Below are 20,034 nucleotides of genomic sequence, written 5' to 3'. Positions count from 1 at the left end.
CATGGAAACCTCCAGGCACCAATCCGTTTGTGCCCGCTTGTATTTTTTTTTTAAAAAAAGGGTTAGAATTGCGCTACTGTGTTTGGTAGTTTGCCCCCGCTCATTGGAAAATTATTTTTTTAAGGGGCTAGAACTGCGCAATCACATTCAGCCATAAACAGACTATGTTTTCCAGTCCCCCCGGCCCCCAAGATCTCTCAATTGCTGGTGATGGAGTCTGCTACCTCTTGCCTTCGGAAGCAAAAAAAAAAAAGGCGTGCCTGGGATTACATCGGCGCTGACGACACAGTGCCATCTGGAGAAAATGGTGCCATTTACAGCGCTGTGGGGACAAAGCGAAGCAGGAGAGAAGTGGCATATATATGCGGGTGAACTGCTGTGTGTACAAACCCGCCAAAAAACGCAATGGGAAATGGTGAGAGAGCAGCGCAAAAATAAGGTAGTGTGGAAACCGCCACTGTTTAATTTTGGCTGGGCCATGTCTCGTTTGTAGACTGGCACTACGCAGGTGCTATCTAACTACAGTTACTTCCATTAGTTCCAACACACAAGGAGTATTGCATTTGCAACTAAATACACTGTTCAGATATTTCAGGAATCATTTGTCAATGAAGTTTATTAGCCTGTACCCCGGAGGCAGTGGAACAAAGAACTTGATAGAAGAACTCAGAGTGCATTAATCAGTATGTAATCAGCTAGGAACTGAGAAGTTAATTCCCGTCCATTAAAATTTGAAAAGGAAGTTGCTGTTTACAAAGACTCCAACAGGCGATCTAATTAATTTCAAGCAAAAGAGTGGGAAGTGTCCTAACAACAGTAAATGCTTAAATACATTTTCTGCACATGCGCTCCATTACAGCATGAGGAGCACAGTCTCATTCAAAAGCCTAGAAATGCGTACAAAGTGCAGGAGATTATGAACGCAGGCTAATGCAGCAGAGGCAGACTCAGTTCTATTGCTGGGCAGGCCAACCGGGAAACAAATCAACATTTGTAACAGCAGCCTTCAAACAACGTACGAAATAACGAGATGTCTGAAGTGACCCTAAGTGAAATGGACAGCTTGTGTCAGACAGAATGAACGACTTGACTCACCTGTGAAGGAGTGGTCACATTTATTTCTGGAACAAAGTTATCATCAAACAAGCTGATGATATTCTCCTGTTGTAGCTCTTTAGTTGGTGTGAGTTTAGGCAGCGGTGGGACAGGAGGTCCTTTTCTCAGCTAAACAAAGAATAAACATATTGGGAAGAAAAATCTCAACTTAGCCAGCGACTTGTCCTATATCGTTTTGGCCTCATGATCCTGTCAACATATCGACTGCTCTTCAAGTATTCAAATGTTCCTGCAGTGTCAGAATAGCAGACCCTGCTAGGTCGACATTTGGACACAGAACAGGATTGACTGCCTGTCCCCCCTGCCCCACCTTCCTGGATACTGTAAGTTTTCAGATTTACAAAATATCAAACAAGAGATGGTCTAATCAAATATATTGTCACCTATTCTACTTTTTTCCCAGTCCTGGAGACAAAATATATAACTGACCAATTAATTTCAAGAAAATATATATAAGATCAATGGTACTTACTCTGCAGCTTGCAAAGAGCCATCAGCCAAAAGAGCCAGCTCACCGATACAGTACTATAAAGTATAACTATCAATGTTAAATATATAGCTAGATTCAACTTCAGTAGCACCTTAAAGACCAACCAGATTTTCAGAGTAAAAGCTGTCGAGTTAAAGCTCCCTTCACCAGATACAAATAGGAAACAGATTTCCAGGGCATTTGGGAGTCTAAGCTCTCTTTCTCCAGATACGAGCTGAAAGGGAGCTTAGATTCCCAAACACCCTGGAAATCTGGTTGGTCTTTAAGGGGCCACTGGATTCGAATCTTGCTGTTCTACTGCAGACCAACATGGCTACCCACCTGAAACCTACAGCCATAACCTTCTTAATTGCCAGAGCATACAAGGTTGTCTCTTTTCTACACTGACAACCCTCACCCAGCTCTTGTGTATCTGGAGTGAAGGGAGCCCCTCTCCCCCTTTCGGCCCCCCTCACTCTCTCCTCAGCAGGAGAAACAGCAGCACAGGCAAGAGAGTGAAAAGGCAGCGAGGAAGCTGGCCCACGGAGAAAGGGCAGTAAAAAGATCAGCGCTATACTTTTCCTGGGTGGCTGCAGTGGCGGCGATACTTTCCTCTGCAGCCATCTTGCTCTCCTCCTGCATGCCAGGACGGGAGCACAGACACTGCGGAGATGGCTGGGGGTTGATGGAGAGGGCAGGTCCTTTACTTCCATCCCCAACATGAGGCCTGCAGCCCACAGCGTACCTGTTCTCCAGTCCCTGCAGTGGCAGCTGATTCAAAGTGGGAACCACCTGCCAGCTAAAAGCCCTGCAGTGCAATGGCCTTGCTCACTTTCCTGGGACACAGTTCAGGCGCTTAGAAGAACTACAGATACAGCCGCATGTGGCTCCTAAGCCATTGAGTTGCATGGCACTGTATTAGAAAATAACTACCAATTGTGTTTAAATATAAAAACTTTTAATATTTGCATAATAATTTGCATGGGGATAAATACAGAATACCAAACCAAATCCGGCGTCCAAGACATTTGGTATTGTTTTATGAGGATTAATGAACTGGAGCTGATGAAAAATACGATGACTATTTTTGTAAAGTCCTATAATACTCATTTTCTTGTCCTATGAAATTGTTCTGTTATTTATTGCAAGGGGGAACATATTCCATTAGTTTCATCTGTTCCTATCCTAGGGAATTCTTCCCCACATTTTCTGTTCGTAGGAATAGCAACGGTAATAAAACATAACATATGATCCAGTTGTCCCGCTCAGAAAAACCCCCCACCATGGCCTCTGAACAACAGCATATGATACCTGCTTTGTGAGCACATCTAAAGAAATCCCAAGCCTGTAAAATTAATTGATGACATAAGATGTTTATTAGATGAAGACAACCCTTTGGACTGTGGAAGAATTACTAAGTAGCAGCAAAAAAAAAGGGCGGGGTCATGACAAATATTTGGCACATGGCACCACGTTCCTAGATCGGGGAAGGATGGAGCACCCTTGTAAATCTCAGCTAGTCTGCAGAACTCCCAGATCTTTCCAGCTGTAACAAGCATGCTGTGCTGACACATTTCATACAGGCTAGCAGAGAGCCAGTGACAAAAGAAATCAAATCACATTTACCCTGCAGGAAAGGAAATTATATTCCTTTTATATCAGGAGGATAAAAATAGGTCTGGCAAATCCGCTCTTTGGATTTATGCCAGATGTAGTTGGCAGCCTTTAATTCAGTGTTCAGAGACTTCACAGGAACAAGAGTAAAAGGCAAGATATTTTTAAAAAATCTGTTCACACATATCCTCATTGTGTCCATTTTATTATCTCTTAGATGTTTGTGTGAGGTGTTGGAAGCTGTTGTTTCAGTATCAAGTTGTTCCTAGGCACTTCTTACTCAATGGCTTCATTCTCATTGGTGGATTTGCTCTTCTTTGTTTTAAACTCTGGAAGTTCAAGACATTCTTTAAATTAAGTTCCTCGCTTTTAAAGTAATATTTAAACACTCTCTCTTAAAAGTCCTATTGAAAGTTACAGGGCATATTAAAAAATAAAGTTCCTCTTTTTAAAAGTGATATTTAAACATATACTCTTAAAGTGTTATTTAACATATCCTTTTAAAAGGAATCCTGTTCCCTACCCCAAAAAGAACGTTTAAACTACAGATTTCTTCACCCCGCACAAGGCACATATGAGATGATGGCTGGCGGAGTTTGACAAAGTCGGTCTTCTCTTTGTCACCCATGTGCCAACACCATGGATTTATGGCCCTCTTTTGTGTACTGGGGTGGAGGTCTCCAAAATGGTGTCATGACCCTATTGTAGTTGATAACGGCTTCTCTGGGGTAGCACCAGGGTTTTTTTTTCAGTGGGAACATGGTGGAACGGAGTTCTGGCACCTCTTGAAAATGGTCACGAGGCTGGTAGCCCCGCCCCCTGATCTCCAGACAGAGGGGAGTTTAGATTGCCCTCCGTACAGCGCAGCACGGAAGGCAATCTAAACTCCCCTCTGTCTGGAGATCAGGGGGCGGGGCCACCGGCCATGTGACCATTTTCGCTGAGGGTGATTTAAACTTTAAAAAACTCCCCCCTTGTTCCAGCTGACCCAAAGTGACATCATTGTGTGGTCCTGAGTTCCACCACCTCTTTTCCCAGAAAAAAAGCCCTGGGTAGCACCTTGCACAAGATGGAGCAGCCACCCCCAGAGAAACCTTGTCGGGTGACCGAGGACACTGGTGTTATCTTGAAGCCTTCCCCCACCCCACCCCCAGCAGCAGAGAAAGCAGACACTGAAAGGGTGTGAAAATGGAGGCTGGCAAATGGGCAAGACAGGAAGCAAGCATTACTGATGGAGGGGGCAGGTTTTGTGTCTATCACTTAAGCCACAAATAAGTCTGTGGTTGCTTTTGGATCCCTGAATATATAGTTAATAACAGAGACTCTCTTCAGTCCATGGGACAAAGCAGTGACAACCCACATGGAAGCTCACAAGTTACAATATGACCCCCCCCCCATTGCTCAGCCCTGCCCAAGTGCTGCTCTGGAAACACCCATGCACACATTTGTGCTTGCAGATCTCTTAAGCCAGCACAAAATGGCTGAAAAAGCAAACTGAGGAGGCCAATGATGGAGGGCAGCAAACACTGTACCTGCAATGACTTCCTACAGTCTTGGCTATGGGATATACAACCTGAAGCAAGAATTGGAATGGATGCCACAAGCTTATAGGGCAACAGTCATGCACCTCCTTTCCATTAGCTGAGAAATGGACCCCTGAACCAAGTAACCGGCAGCAAACCCTGAGCAAATTTTGCTACAAGGATGAACGGCTTTTAATAGATCGTAATTGCGTTTGAGTTGCTCCCTGTACAGGAAACTATAATTGCTTCACACAGCTGTAGCCTTGGTAGTTGATCATAGCAGGTTTTTAAATGGCTTCTGCTTTTTCATTACAAGGATGCATCAGATTTGTCAGTGATCAGCTTCACTTCAAGTGAAATTGCGATTCATTTTTTGTTTTTTACAATTGTGGGAGATTTATATCTCACTCTTCCTTCAGGGAGTTCAGGGCAGCATACAGAGTCCCTCCTCCCATTTTATTCTCACAACGACCATGTGAGGTAGGTTAGGCTGAGGGGACGAGTGATGGGCTCAAGGTCACCCAATGTCACCCAACCTGGAGTCAGGTTTCCCAAAACCTAGTCCGACATTCTTACCACTATGCTTCACTGACTATCCATTCTCTGCAGAATGCTGCTCTGGTTAACCACATCTGGCTTTCTCAATTCAGGAAGTTCAAGCCCATCTTGCTCATCCTAGGATGTGCTCTCTCTTCTGCTCCCCAAATCCCTGCTCAGCTCAGTGCCTTCACTGGCTGTACTCAGGAAGGGATAGAAAACCATTTTATTACATAGGGTGTTGGGTGTTTTGGCTGCATTTTAACTGTGTATATTGGTATTTTTAATGATGTTTTAATTGTGTATTGGTTTTCAGTGAACTCTGGATGCTTATAATGTTTGCCTCCTTGCAGCTTTTGCTGTTTCGAGACTGAGGAGATAAAGCAGGGTATAAATATTTTAAGTAATAAAGCAGGGTACAAATCCGCAAATGATGCAAAACCAAATTATTCAAAAAGGCTTCTTACTCAAATAGGAGAGCAGTATTGTAGGGAGGGGGTCTCAGATGCTTCGCTAATGAGTTAGGGACCACAGACTTCACCACTGTGTTGCCTTACATATTATCTGTTGCTTTAAATTTGTACTCCTGTATACTACCTGTGCTTCATGTTTTCTAATGTCAGTCCTAGAACTGATGATGTTCTGTTTCAGCAATTCTTCAGCTCTATATTGGATCCTTGCTAATGCTATGTCTTTGTAAACTTGTATTTATTTATCCTATGGCATCGTTTATGGAAATGTCCTTGACACTGTATGGAAATGTCCTTGATACTGATTGTTCTAATCTCACACTATATAATCCTCCTTGAGTCTCAGTGAGAAAGGCAGACTATAAATGACATAAATAAATAAATACTTTAAGTAAATGAATAGCTAATTAAATAAATGAGGTAATATGTGAGGATGGGATTGGGGTTATGGGATCCCAAGTGCCCGCTTAGGTCAGGTGTTCTTCCACAGATGCCCTCAATGCCCTTGCCTCTGGGGCTGGTGGGAGATAACAGCAGAGGGCAGATGTGATGTTGCGCTACATGCCGACGACATGTCCAGGCAAAAACCTGGATGTGATGTCAGAAGTCAGCCAATATCCTTGAGATTCTATGGTATTAACAGCACTCTGATGTTACATCCAGGTTTTTGCTCAGATGTGACATTGGCACATAATGTCATGTCACATCCACCCCTGCCCCACCTCCAAAACTCCTGGGGGTGCTAGGCAGTGGCCTGGTATCCCTAACTGTGGTGGATCCAGCCATTTCGCTCAGCAGCACTCAGTCTTTCTCCAACTGCTATAAGGGATTCTTAGACACATGGGAGTAAAAACAGCTCTGAATTTGCCTGCCTTCTCGCTGCACATAGGAGCACCTGAACCTTGTATAAACAGCACAAGTGTGTGTAAAGCAGATGACAAAGTGACAATCCGGTGAGAAGGAAGACTCCAGGACAAACTTCACTCTTGTTTGTTTTTACTGGATACCAATACTACAAATCAGGACATATTTTGTAGATGCTCTTTAAGGTAAACCTCGACTCCTTGCCATGAGCTGAGTTTGAGTTCCTCCAACTGGACTCTCATCTTGTTAGTCTGATGGCAGCTGCTGGGAACTAAGTTTCTAAGCACCATAGGAGCCTGATTTGGATTGGGACCTCAGTGTGGGGGAAGGGGTTTCAGTCTTCAACCCTGGAGCACCAAATAGTTCTAGGGGCATTATTTACCCCATGGGGGGGGGCTGTACAGTGGCATGGGGGGAGGCTGAAGCTCCTTCCTCCCCAGGGCTTTTTTTTCTGGGAAAAGAGGTGGTGGAACTCAGTGGGTTGCCCTCAGAGAAAATGGTCACATGGCTGGTGGCCCCGCCCCCTGATCTCCAGACAGAGGGGAGTTTAGATTGCCCTCCGTGCCACCGAGCGGCACGGAGGGCAATCTCAACTCCCCTCTGCCTGGAGATCAGGGGGCGGGGCCACCAGCCATGTGACCATTTTCAAGAGGTTCCAGAACTCCATTCCACTGCGTTCCAGCTGAAAAAAAAACCCTGTTCCTCCCTATGATCCCAGCCTCCCTATGATCCCAGCGGTGCGTGGGAACTAAGTTCAAAGCAGCTACAGACAAACTACAACAGTATGAGACGGGCCAGGCATCTGACCTGACTTGTGTAAAAATGCAACATATAGTTTGGCCCTTATATAATAAAACATGAACACTGCTTGAGAGAGTACAGGAAATTGCTACAACAAATCTGCAATCTAACTGCTGGCAACGTTAACATCAAACCCAAACTGATTGAATTATGCTCCTACCTGTGAGGGAGATTTAGGCCGTGCTGGTGCTGGAGAGGCTGGTGCCAACGTATGATTAGGACTGGCTTCCGGACTAAGTGGAGGTGAGGCCTCTTCAGGGGGAGATGGAGTTTTTGCAATTCGGAGTGGACCTGAATCGCTAGAGGGGTGCAAAATAGATGTGTTATATGAAGTGCATTCTGTTTTAATGTGACGGATTGCTTTTTAGCACCCACAAGGAACATCGGTGTATATTTTCCTACACAATGAGTGTAGATTTATGGAGGATAAATTTGGTTTATTACATTATAGATCATTTTTTCCTCCAGTTTTGGACATGTCCAGTCATTCAGCCCTTTAGGGAAGAAGTCATTACTCATATTAATTCTGTATTAGAATACTCATTTATTGTTGAGGATGTTAATGTATTGTTAAACGATTTGCCTGTCTCTTGGAACCAAACTGATGGTCAATTGAAATGGACCCTTCATGCCCTTATAGTCACTAAAAGACTTATATTACAACACTGGAAAGACAAAAGCCCACTTCCTGTAATTCACTGGATTGAGGACCTTATAAATGTATCAACATTTGAATGCATTGCACATGAACAGCAATTGCATATTTTTAGATATCTGGAAACCTTTTATAGAATCGTATGTATAAATTTGCCAGTAATGTTTTTGTTGCCAGCACTGAGTTTTTGTTGTTGTTCTTTTCTTTCGTTTGTTTGTTTTGTAATAATCAATAAGAAAATTAAAAAATTATAGGTAAATTTTTAAACATGGATTAAATCCTGGAAACCAATCTTATACCGGCCTAAATTTCTAGGGTTGGATCCTACAAACTCCCTTAGAGGGGAACCTCTCTCCAGCAAAGCAAGTCTTTTCCAAGGGGACGTGATGACTCCTTACTTAGCGGACAAGGAACACAAGAACGAACAGGGAAAGGACTTTGCTTCCTCAATTATTTTTTAGAAATGCCTATTTAATAGAATATCTACCGTTCAATCACTGAATATACCTTGAAATAAAGCAAAGTGACTTGTTTTTATACCATTCTGCACATGGAATTGTTTCTCAGTATTCAACAGCAGATCGCTCAATTTTCAGACATTCACAACATTTTTGCAACTGTTGCCTTCCACCTTTGAATAGCATAACACTCATTGTGCCTTTTAAATTATAATATATTATAAGCCAAAATATATACATTGCAGCTATTGTAGATTGCATAATAACAAGAAGCAGTTTCTTTATAAACGACAATTCAAAAAAAGATCAAGGCATATCCTCAGCTAGTATAAACGACTACAGACTTATTGGCTACGTTGATACTATGTGAAATAACAAGAGCTGAGGAATCAGAGGTCTAGTTTGGAATATGTTCTGCTATCTAAGAACATCTATGACTCAGAAAAAGTTACTGTGCTGCTTTTTGATGAAGCATACAGCTATGGCATTCTATAAGCATCTTAACTCAATAAAATGAGACAAGGGCTCAAGCATTATTGTAGAGAACTAGTAATACATGATTGATTAAGACCACAATCATGTCCCATTTCCTAAAGCAAAACAGAGTTATTCTTAAACACTAGGACACAGGGTTCACTCACCACCTCTCTCTGGGATTTTTTTTAAAAAAAGAAAGACACAGACATTAGCATGTTTGTTTGATTTTGCTATTGTTATTTTACAAGTTACTCAGTGAAGGGACATTTTGTATGGCTGCACTGAAATTTTCCAGTGAACATCTTCAGTAAGAAAGGGGATCTTTCAGAGAGATCCAAGTACAAAATGTCTCCACACACCCATATTTACCTTGCTTCATTTCTGTTTTGGGGTACATTCAGCTTCTCTCAGCTGCTGCTCCAGCATAGCTTTTTTTTAAAGTTTGTTTGAATAAGTTGCTTCTTCCAGGCCACATGATTCCAGCCAATCAGGAACCACATAGTCCAGCATGAGGATATCACATCAGAATCACATAACAAATGAGATTTGGCTCTATGACGTTTGCACAAAGCCAATTCAGAGTAAGGGCAAGAAGTACCATTCTCACTCCAAATGGGCACTGAGCTGTATTATGTCTATTTTCATCTGAAAAATAGTTCTCAAAGGGGTGCTTTACAAAACACCCTCCTGATGTGAGTTCAGTTCTATCATTTCCAAATATTCTGTGTTTGGTTAAGCTATGACACATTCTGTAATAATAATCTTAAAACTTAAGGCATATAAGCTATTTATTAAGAATTACAACAAAACCTTGCCCTTACAGCTAAAATCCAACAAGAACAGACTCCATCTCATAGCCACAATTATTAATTTAGCTTTTAGTAGGTAAACACACAATGCTATTTTTTCGTAACCCCGTCCATTTTTGTGATATATCTCAGGCTGTTTTTTATTGCATGGTTTTCTAACTTTGTAATCCACATTTGAGTCTCAGTGAGAAAGGTGATTTATTTATTTACTTCATTTATACTCTACCTTTCTCCCTGTTGGGGATCCAAAGCGGCTTAGATCATTCTCCTCTCCTCCATTTTATTCTCACAACAACCCTGTGAAGTTGGTCAGGCTGAGAGAGCGTGATAAGGTCGCTCAGCAAGCTTCCATGGCAGAGCAGGGCTTTGAACCTGGGTCTCTCAGATTGTAGTCTGGTGCTCTAACCACTATACCATTCTGTCTCTCCATTATAAATTATAAGTAACATGAACAAACAAACAAATAAATAAAACCAATGACCGATAGATTCTATGCTGCTAGCATTGTGGGGAGCACTGCAAGGAGCACCTTCTGAAAGCAACAAATCAACACAGTAGCCGAAGTTTAGATGTTTAGACCCATACTGATTATATAAACAAAGCCGTCTGCATGTATTCAGCACCTTGCAACAATTAAGCAGAAGCAGATCAGTTTATAATTTAATAGAGGGGAAAGGCAGCAATTCCATAAAAGAAGAGTGAAAATGTCACCTTCCATAATGTAAGCACTAGATGTGATTCTGGTATCTCTTGGTGTAATTTAAGGCAACACAATCATATTGCTCTTACAACAACTAAAGCAACACAATCATATTGCTCTTACAACAACTAAAGCTTACATCTTACACATACGATGGACTGCTACAAAACTGATCGAAATAACCAAACACAACAAAAATGCTAAACTCTGATTGATTTGCTTGCTCCAAAGTTACCGGAGGGGTGATTGGTATCCTTAGCTTCGGTATACAGGATGCAATTTGATCGAAAATTCCTTACCTGGGTGCTCCGAGAATGGTGAAGGCCTTGTCAGCATGCTGTTCTCCCAGCTTGGTCATCACCTCATAAAGTTTGTGGCATAGCTGAGGAGACAGTCACCATTATCAATGCTGTTTTAGAGGAAACAACATCTACTAAGAGCAGGGCTTTTTTTCAGTGGGAACACGGTGGAACGGAGTTCTGGCACCTCTTGAAAATACTCAGCAATAGTGCGTGAAAATAATATTCTTTCAAAGAATCCTGTGTGTTTCTTCCTCATTTCCCTCTTGAGAGTTCCGCCACCTCTTTTCCCAGAAAAAAACCCTGACTAAGATCATACATTTGCCCAACCATGGGTCTAAGATTAGCCATTCTTTTAAACTGGGGCATTAATCAGAGTCACAGACCTCACATAGCCTCACACTTATGAAGTGCGACAAGTATCCATGGGATGAAAAAAACGTTTTGTGCCTGGAGCATTTCTTGACAAAAAGAAAACTGGTTTTTAACAAGTCCTCTATTACTTGCTACCAGGGCTTTTTTTCAGGGGGAACGCGGCGGAACAGAGTTCCGGAACCTCTAGAAAATGGTCACATGGCTGGTGGCCCCGCCCCCTGATCTCCAGACAGACGGGAGCTTAGATTGCCCTCCGCGCTGCTCGGCAGTGCGGAGGGCAAGCTAAACGCCCCTCTGTCTGGAGATCAGGGGGCAGGGCCACCAGCCATGTGACCATTTTCTCCGAGGGCAACCCACTGAGTTCCACCACCTCTTTTCCCAGAAAAAAGCCCTGCTTGCTACCATTAACATGACGACAGAGAGATTGTGCCCGAATCTTTTCACTACTGAGCCTGCAGCCTGCAGCGCTGTGCCTACTCCGAAACTTTAGTAAGCTTCCATTTTGTTTCCTACGAGATGTTCATACAGGTTTTAGCATTATGAATAAAGAGCAGAAATGTGCAATTTCAGTAGGGTACCCCAGTCGACAAATTAAGGCAGATGTAATAGGATAGATGTACTATTATTTCTGCAAGGGGGTATTCATTGAAAGCAACCTTACTGCACCCAGTCCAAATGTGTCTTTTCCCTTGAGAGGTAAGCTTGGAGCGAGGAGGACAGCTGTGTACATTTGCAGCAGAAATTGGCTATGGGTGACGCTGATTGGCTGGCCTTTGTGATTTCACAAAGTCCTCTGTTGGGCAACTAGTTTTAAACTGCACTTTTTAAAAAAGGCAGTGAACAGACATTTATTTATTTTATTTATCTGGGAAATTTATATTCCAGTTTCTATCCAAATGTACTCCAGTTAGGATCAAAACTATCAAAACTATTAAAATGCATAAGCCAGAAAACTAAAAGCAGCAGGTAAAAAGAATCTCAAGGCACCAGATTAAAAACCTAAAAGTAGCAGATGTTATCAAAGCAATCAGTCATAAAACCAGTGAACTGAATAAGCGTACATGCAGCACGTTAGAAGTAAACGGGAAGCCGGATCTGGCCCTGATACTGACAAGCCTGACAGCAGAACTAGGGTGCAACAATAGATCACAGCCTATTGACAGTGCCCAACACTACTGTAAATTTCTGCTCTATATAAGTACATCATAATAGTTACATTATCATTCAATTTTCATTCAGTAATGCTAATTAGAGAAACTCAATCATTTCAATAATAGAAAGGGGACAAAGCAATAATAGGTTTTTAAAATGTGCACACTGTAACACATATATTTTTCCATACACCTCCAAGTCCCTAGCTGCTTTTCTTCCACAATGCATTTATTTTTACTCACCAAAGTGATCTCTTTGTGAAATTTGGCTTCAAGGCTGGAGATATTTTTGAATGTGTTCACATAAAAGCCAACTCGTCTAAGAGGGAACGATAAGGTAAAAATAAAAAGGTTGTAAAAGAGAATGGCAAATAATAAACTGTATTTTCCCTCCAGAGCTGAAGCAACATAATATATTCGCCCATGGCTTCAAAACTCAGAGAAAAACAGTATAAATTCAAACCAGGTAAAGGATATGTGGCTACTAATACAAGGGCAAGAGAACCCTTCCCTGCATTTCAAGTCTGCCACTGATTGAAGGCCCCATCAGACAAAGAGTGGAACCACAAGTGACAAAAAACACATGAAAAGTCCATTGGACAGCAGTCAGAGAGCCAAGCTGCAAGACCAGGACGCCACCAGCCATGTGACCATTTTCTTTGAGGGCAACCCACTGAGTTCCACCACCTCTTTTCCCAGAAAAAAAGCCCTGGGTTCCGCTCATAGTCATACAGCAATCCAACACCAGGGGGAGTAGGTGGGGCCAATCACATGGGGTTTTCCACCCAATCACTGCTTTCTTTCCTGGTTAAGAAGAGGCCTGCTTGATCTGGTCCATCTAGTCCAGCATCCCATCTCACACAGTGGCCAACCAGTTCCTGTGGAGAGCCAACAATAGGACACAGAGGCCGAGGCCTTCCCCTAAAGTAGCCTCCTAGGCACTGGTATTCAGAGGTTTACTGCCTCTCAATGTGGAGGTTCCCTTTAGTTGCCATGGCTAGTAGCCACTGACAGACCGATCCTCCATGAATCTGTCCTATCCTCTTTTAAAGCTGTCTATGCCTGTGGCCATAATATACCTGTGGTTGAGCGGCAATCAGGTGATAAAGCCTCACAGTGGCTTCTTTCATGCCCTTTTCCTTGTGGTGTAGAATCACAACACAGGAAAGAAACTCTACAACTGCGCACTTAAAAAGGCTTTACTTAAGGTCAATTCTAGATTCTCATTCAAGGCCAACTCATCACACTTGGTATAGATTCTGATCAATCCAACCTTACACTTCAAACCGATTTATTTTTGGCCACACTAAGCTCAGAGCTAAATTGTCACTTTCGCTTGCTTTGCTTATCCTTTATAATCCATTGTATTTCAGCCAGAATGGTTACAGAGGCTTAAATCCCCTGCAGGTTTTCTGAGGATGGAAGGATATCCACTCATGGAGTGCAACTTTCTCACCTCTCCTGTCCTGTGGAAGCTTGAAAGGCTCCCCTCCAAATCCTGTTCCCGGAGATTCCTTTCCCCTAGGAACAGGACAGGGGTGGGGGGGGCATTTCAGGTTGCCACAGGAGGGTGGGGAACTGAGAAAGTTGATTTCCGTGAGAGCTTATCTTTCCACCTATAGATCTATGCCAATATGTGAGTCACCTATTGTGAATAAAGCAGACCAAATTTCTACATAAGTATTACTAGTAAATATAATTCAGTCCTTCATACTGAATGAGAGAAAATGATTATATATGAAAGCTGGCTAATTACAGAATTATTTTCACATACACACTGTTTGAAATAGCATACTATAGCAAGAGAACAACAGGATTTGAGTCCAGTGGCACCTTAGAGACCAACAAGATTTCCAGAGTGTAATCTTTTGAGAGTCAGGGCTCCCTTCTTCAGACACTATAGCAAGAGAGAAACTCTAAAAGGAGCAAGAATGATCCGTAGAAGGGTACAGAGAAAATTCATCAGTCCATAGAAAGAACCTAGGAATTTTCAGGCCACAATTGACTTCGGAATGAAGGGAACTTTGTGTGCAGGTTTGGTTCAGACATAACTTCACCATGATTTGGTATTACAGATGAACCAAGCCTCTCTTTCACATGTAAGAATGAGTCAGGGGCAAGAACTACTCATGGTATCTACCTTGACCATAAAGATGGCAGCTCTTCTTGTAAATCAGTATTAAAATCTTCAAATACTTTCTGAGCTTTCTGAAACTCTTCTTCTGCCTAAAACAAAGCCAAACAGATTAGCACGCATTTCTCTGACAACAAAAGGGATATTGGGTAATTCCTCTGAGCAGATAATCTTAAAGCAAGCTGGGAAAGAGGCAGAGAATTAAAAGCAGGTGTGCAGAGGCCTGAATAACCCAGACTAGTCAGCTTGTCAGAACTTGGAAGCTAAGCAGGGTCAGCCCTGGTTAGTACCTGGATGGGAGACCACCAAGGAACCTCAAGCCTGCTATACTGAGGAAGGCACAGACAAACAACCTCTGCTCATATTTTGCCTTGAAAACTCCATGAGGGGTTGCTGTAAATTGGATGGTGGCACTTAGTTATTATGCAGGGGCAGGGTGGAAAGCTCAGTCCTGTGCCTGAGTCCCAAGACTAAAGAGCCAGCCCAGCAACTTTACAGAACCAGGTGCAAGCCTTTTGGCCCTTGGTATCACTTGACCTCTGCTGAGGTGCAATACTACACACTGGCCACCTGCAGAGGTGGTGCTAAAGAACAGCAGAAAGTAGGCTAGCAGCTCCCTCCTTTGGGTCATCTTGTTTTCTGGGTGGTAAACATGTTCTGCTACTACTATTCTGTTCCCTGACCTGGATAGCCCAGGCGAACCAGATCTCAGAAGCTAAGCAGGGTCATCCTTGATTAATAACTGGATGGGAGACCTCCAGTGAAGACAAGGGTTGCAGAGGCAGGCAATAGCAAACTACCTCAATTAGTCTCTTGCCATGAAAACCCTGCCAGGGGTCACCATATGTCAGCTATGACTTGAGGGCACTCACAACCACCACTACCATTCCCAGTCTCACATCTTACAAATTCATGCTTTCTGCTTCAGGAAGTTCACAAATCAGTTGCTTTTGGTTTGTAAGAGAGGAAGCCCAAGGCCAACAGAAACTGAAACTTCAGACATTTAAGTGACAGCGGCAACCATCATACAACATGGTATCTGCTACACCTTGATGATGAGACAAGATTGTCAGATGTCAACCCAGAAGCTCATGAATTTAATTTGCATATGTTTTTAAAAGGTCCATGAACGGCACATTTTAATATGCGCAGGGAACCAAAAAATTCCTTGGAAAATGAAAGGCGTTCCAGATGGGCTCTTAATTCACCCCATGCTAGAAGGCCATGGGAACTGCTTCTCTCTGTGGTCATTTACTGGACCATGTGAATATGGAGCTGAGGAACACCATTTCCTCTCTATAGACATTAACACGGATTGGATCATATAAGGAAGCACCTCCTGGAAAAGGAATGACTTGGACTCGTCACAGCAAATAGGGGGTGGAGGTGGGCAACAAACTGACAAACAAACACTGCTCATATTTTGATTGCAACTTTTGATGGAGTCTTCACACATCCAGGGACAGAAGATACTTTACACCAGAACAACACTGAATATAATAGCCAGATGTGTGGGTGAAGTTACTATGAGAAACAATTCATGGTTCCGTGTATAAATCCGAGTAACCACACATCATGTAAGTTGCAGACAGCAACACCTGACTTTTAATTTTCAATTTTAGTATAACTATTATTGGTTTTATTTACTCCTGGACGTGTGTGGCTTATCACAATAATACATTGACCACTGAGGAAGGCCTTTTAAGGGCCGAAACGCGTATGGTCCATTTGTTTTTATGTAGTCCGTCAAGTGCCTATGAGATTATATTTATCTGGATGCAATTGTTATTGGTCACTGGGCAATCCATCCTTGTGTACGAAATATTACAACCATGTATGTACTTACTATGCGGTCTGATATTCAGACTTTTATCTTTTTAAATTTTTAATTGTTGTTTCTGTGTACACTCTATAATAAATATATGTAATTTTGTTATACTTTTGTAGTGCTAGCTTGACCCTTTCATCCTATTCACTTTTTTGGGTTGAGTCCCCCCACCACTTTTTTTTTCTTCGTTTTTAGCCTGCCATTTTGGTGCCATGAAATCTGTGGCTTGGGCAGGTGATTAAAAAAAATACACACCAAAGATTTCACAAGGACCCAGCAATTTTACTCAGAAATTCTGACACACGTTGTAATTAAAAGATATATTCTACCTTAGAAATTCTTCCTTCATCTTTTCTCTTTGAACTCTGCAAAGCTTCCAAGTGATGTCTTGCACTGTCGTAGTCAACCAGTTTTCTGCTCCGCTTTGCAATGCGATTCTGTAAAGAGTTGCCACAGTCAAAACACAGTTCTTTTTAGGCACCCAACTCATTTACGATGCAGCTTTTGTAAATGCTGTTCTAGCTTTAACAATGCATTTCCATTTATCTTTCTCTTACCCTTTTAGTGTACCAAGTGAAAAAAAATATTGGTACATGCAGAGTTTTCAGCTGACGCTAAGGATGAAACACAACATCTGTGGTGTGCTGGGTTCCCACAGTTGAATCTCTGAATCAGTAATTGCGGCCACAGAACTCATTTGAAACATATTCTCAACATCAAATTCCATGTTGATGTGTGGTTTGTGGTTTGCTTTACAAAATGTGGTATGGTGGCTAGAGTAGGACTAGGATCTGGAAGAGCCAGGTTCAAATTCCCACCATGCCGTGGAAGCTTCCTGAATTGCTTTGGATTCCCCTTGGGGGGAGGGGAGAAGCGGGGTGTAAATTAAGTAAATAAATGAATAAAGTGGGTTGAAATCAGTCTGTGGAGCCCCATATTAAACAGATCTATATCCAATTTCACTAGTATCTATGCTGGTGTTCTGACTTGGAATCCGCTTTTCATAAGAAGAGCTCATTATTTCCCACAGTGTATTATTTACTGGCCTATTTTGACAGGGGAAAATATTAACTGTCACGGCAACTCACATAAAATTATACAAAAAATAAACTAAAAAGCCCAGCACCACCAGTCAAAACTAGCTCAACAGTCAAGTAGAAAATGGGCAAAGATATCTAACTGGGAATATTCCCCTCTCATCTGAATTGCAATCAGAGTGCAAAAAGTTAACATAGAATATTCGTAACTGAACACACTGCTTCCGCACACGTTGGATAATGCACTTTCAATGCATTTTATCAATCGTTTGAGGTGAATTTTTTGTTCCGCACACGAAAAAATCCATTCCAAATGATCTATAAAGAGGATTGGAAGTGCATTATCCAACCTGTGCGGAATCAGCCTATGTCTCAGGCAAAAATGAAACAAAAACCCACCAATACGTTTCTGCTTGTGGTACAGGGCACTGATCAGATGTTCAAGTGGTTTTTTGAAGAAAGCATAGCACAAATTTCCCCCCTACTTTGCACGATGAGTGGTTTGAAGTGGATTTTTTATTTTCAGTCCTTTAGGTATACTATCCAGTCTTCTGCTTTTGGTAAGAAAGGTAATATCAGATTGTACCTGTGCAAAGTTTTTGTGAGCCTGATAGATTTCCATTCCATGTGGCTGAATGTGGTGCCTTCCACGAATATAGTTTCAGGTAGATGGCCTTGTTGGTCTGCAGGAGAACAGCAGGATTTGAGCCCAGTGGCACCTTAGAGACCAACAAGATTTTCAGGGTGTAAACTTCTGAGTCAAAGCTCCCCTCTTCAGATACAGCATCCTGTATCTGTTGAAAGGGAGCTCTGACTCTTGAAAGTTTAAACTCTGAAAATCTTGTTGGTCTCTAAGGTGCCACTGGACTCAAATCCTGCTGTTCTCCTGCAGACCAACAAGGCCATCTACCTGAAATTATCTCACGACAGATGCTAATTTCTGCTCTAATCAAGCTGCATTTTTACATGCTCAGTAATGTAGAAATACTGTGTGTGGTCAGGATACATAAACCATTGTTCCAGCTTCCTTGATGTGGGAAGGGAAGAGGAAGGGGACATTCTCATTTATACATGGTGCATAGGACACATGCTCATGCTTCTTGTGCAATGGCAGGCTTGTATTTGGATTCAGCATCCCTGTGAGTTCAATGCTTTAATGTTGCCGATCATGCGAACTGGCCTAAACTGAGACACTGTAATACCTTTATATCAGGAAACTGTCCCAGATATGTATCTAAGGTCAGCAACGATCCATCCACCAGCTTTTGATGAAAATCTTCCCAAAGCACGTCACACTTCTGTGAAGTAAGAATATAGCAAAATGAAGATCAATAAAGAAATTACAATCCATATATGTTGGTGTGCACGTTTCAAAATGTGTTTGTAAGGAGTTTGTCACTCCTTACATGTATAGTGCCCAACCCAATGATGGGTAAAACGTCCTTGCTTTGATTTTTCATAGAATCCATTTTTAAATAAGCATATTTTAAATGTTCAAACTTTCATTTCATACGTTGCTTTTCCCAGGGCTCATTTCGAGGGGGAACGCGCCGGAATGCAGTTCCGGCAGTTCCCCAAAGAGGTCACATGTCAGGTGGCTCCACCCACCTTTCTCTCAGCCATTTTGGGCCCGTTTCAGCCTGAATTGGGGCCGAAATGGCCCAGATCAGGCCTCTGACGGGTGGTGGATCACTGTCCCACTCAGCAGCGGCCTGATCCTGACCATTTTGGGCTCCTTTTTGGCCATTTTCATCCCCTTTTTGCCATTTTGGGCCCAATTTCGGCCCTGCATGGCCAGGATTGGGTCCAAAACAGCCAGGATAGGTGATGTCCGGGGGTGTGGCATATGCAAATCAGTTATGCTAATGAGTTATGCTAATGAGTTCCTCCAGCTATTTTTCTACAAAATGACCCCTGGCTTTTCCTTAGGGTTTGACCAGATGCTTTGCCTTCCCTTCCCACAATCCCCCATACCACACCTAAAAATTGAAGCATTAATCTGTGCACAGAATTTTCCTGATCTCATGACTCATCCCTTCTTTCAACCCACTTGTAATGAGAGGATCATGTAGTCAGATAAACACAATGTAGCCTGGCTCAAATGCTACATTCTACATGCAGTAAACGAAGCACTGGAAAGGGCATGAAAACTCACTCCCACAATTGTCACATTTATTTTTTTCTCTGCAAAATTAAATCTGACCAGGTCCTTACTATAAAGTATGACTGATGGCCTTTTTTCCAACTTGAGTATACAAATCAGAAAGATGATAAATGTTGTGCAGCACTCACCTATGTGCACCTTATACAAAAGGCACTTTCCCTGCCATTACAAGACAGGGGCACTGTCAGCCACAATGTTTTTTGATTCAGAAAAAGGAACCAAGAAGCAGCCTCCATACTGTAATTGTAGCTGCTTATAAGTGAAACTAATTGGAAGGTCTGAGGGTGCACATGGTACAGGAAACTTGCGGAAGGTAATCATATCTGGGTTTGGTGGGTATCTAGACGGAAGGCCAGCCAGCTGAGAACTTGCCATGCACTGCCTTGAATTCACGGATGGAATTGAGGTGGGATATTAGCATAATAAATGCAGTAATTTATAATAACTAAAAATGTTTAGCACTGCAGAACAAACCAATCTGCAATTCTGAATTTCTTAGAAGTAGGCAAAAAATTTAGTAATATGGCAAAGAAATCTAGTAATATTTGGAATG

The 20,034-nt window shown here is 42.3% G+C and overlaps 1 protein-coding gene across 1 annotated transcript in view; it reads right to left on the bottom strand.

Moving 5' to 3' along the window:
• Positions 1 to 20,034, bottom strand: part of AMPH (amphiphysin) — a 138,194-nt gene that overhangs the window by 40,881 nt on the left and 77,279 nt on the right. The window contains exons 5-11 of the mRNA XM_054991453.1: positions 18,520 to 18,615; positions 16,610 to 16,717; positions 14,459 to 14,544; positions 12,562 to 12,637; positions 10,793 to 10,875; positions 7,555 to 7,693; positions 1,096 to 1,224 (exon numbers count right to left, since the gene is read on the bottom strand). Coding sequence (XP_054847428.1) covers positions 1,096 to 1,224; positions 7,555 to 7,693; positions 10,793 to 10,875; positions 12,562 to 12,637; positions 14,459 to 14,544; positions 16,610 to 16,717; positions 18,520 to 18,615 — 717 coding nt within the window. The remainder of the gene's footprint in view (positions 1 to 1,095; positions 1,225 to 7,554; positions 7,694 to 10,792; positions 10,876 to 12,561; positions 12,638 to 14,458; positions 14,545 to 16,609; positions 16,718 to 18,519; positions 18,616 to 20,034) is intronic.

Source organism: Eublepharis macularius, chromosome 11, assembly GCF_028583425.1.
Source record: "Eublepharis macularius isolate TG4126 chromosome 11, MPM_Emac_v1.0, whole genome shotgun sequence".
Classification (NCBI taxonomy): Eukaryota; Metazoa; Chordata; class Lepidosauria; order Squamata; family Eublepharidae; genus Eublepharis; species Eublepharis macularius.
The sequence above is the reverse complement of the archived record's forward strand: the minus strand, read 5'-3'. Positions and strand labels throughout refer to the sequence as shown.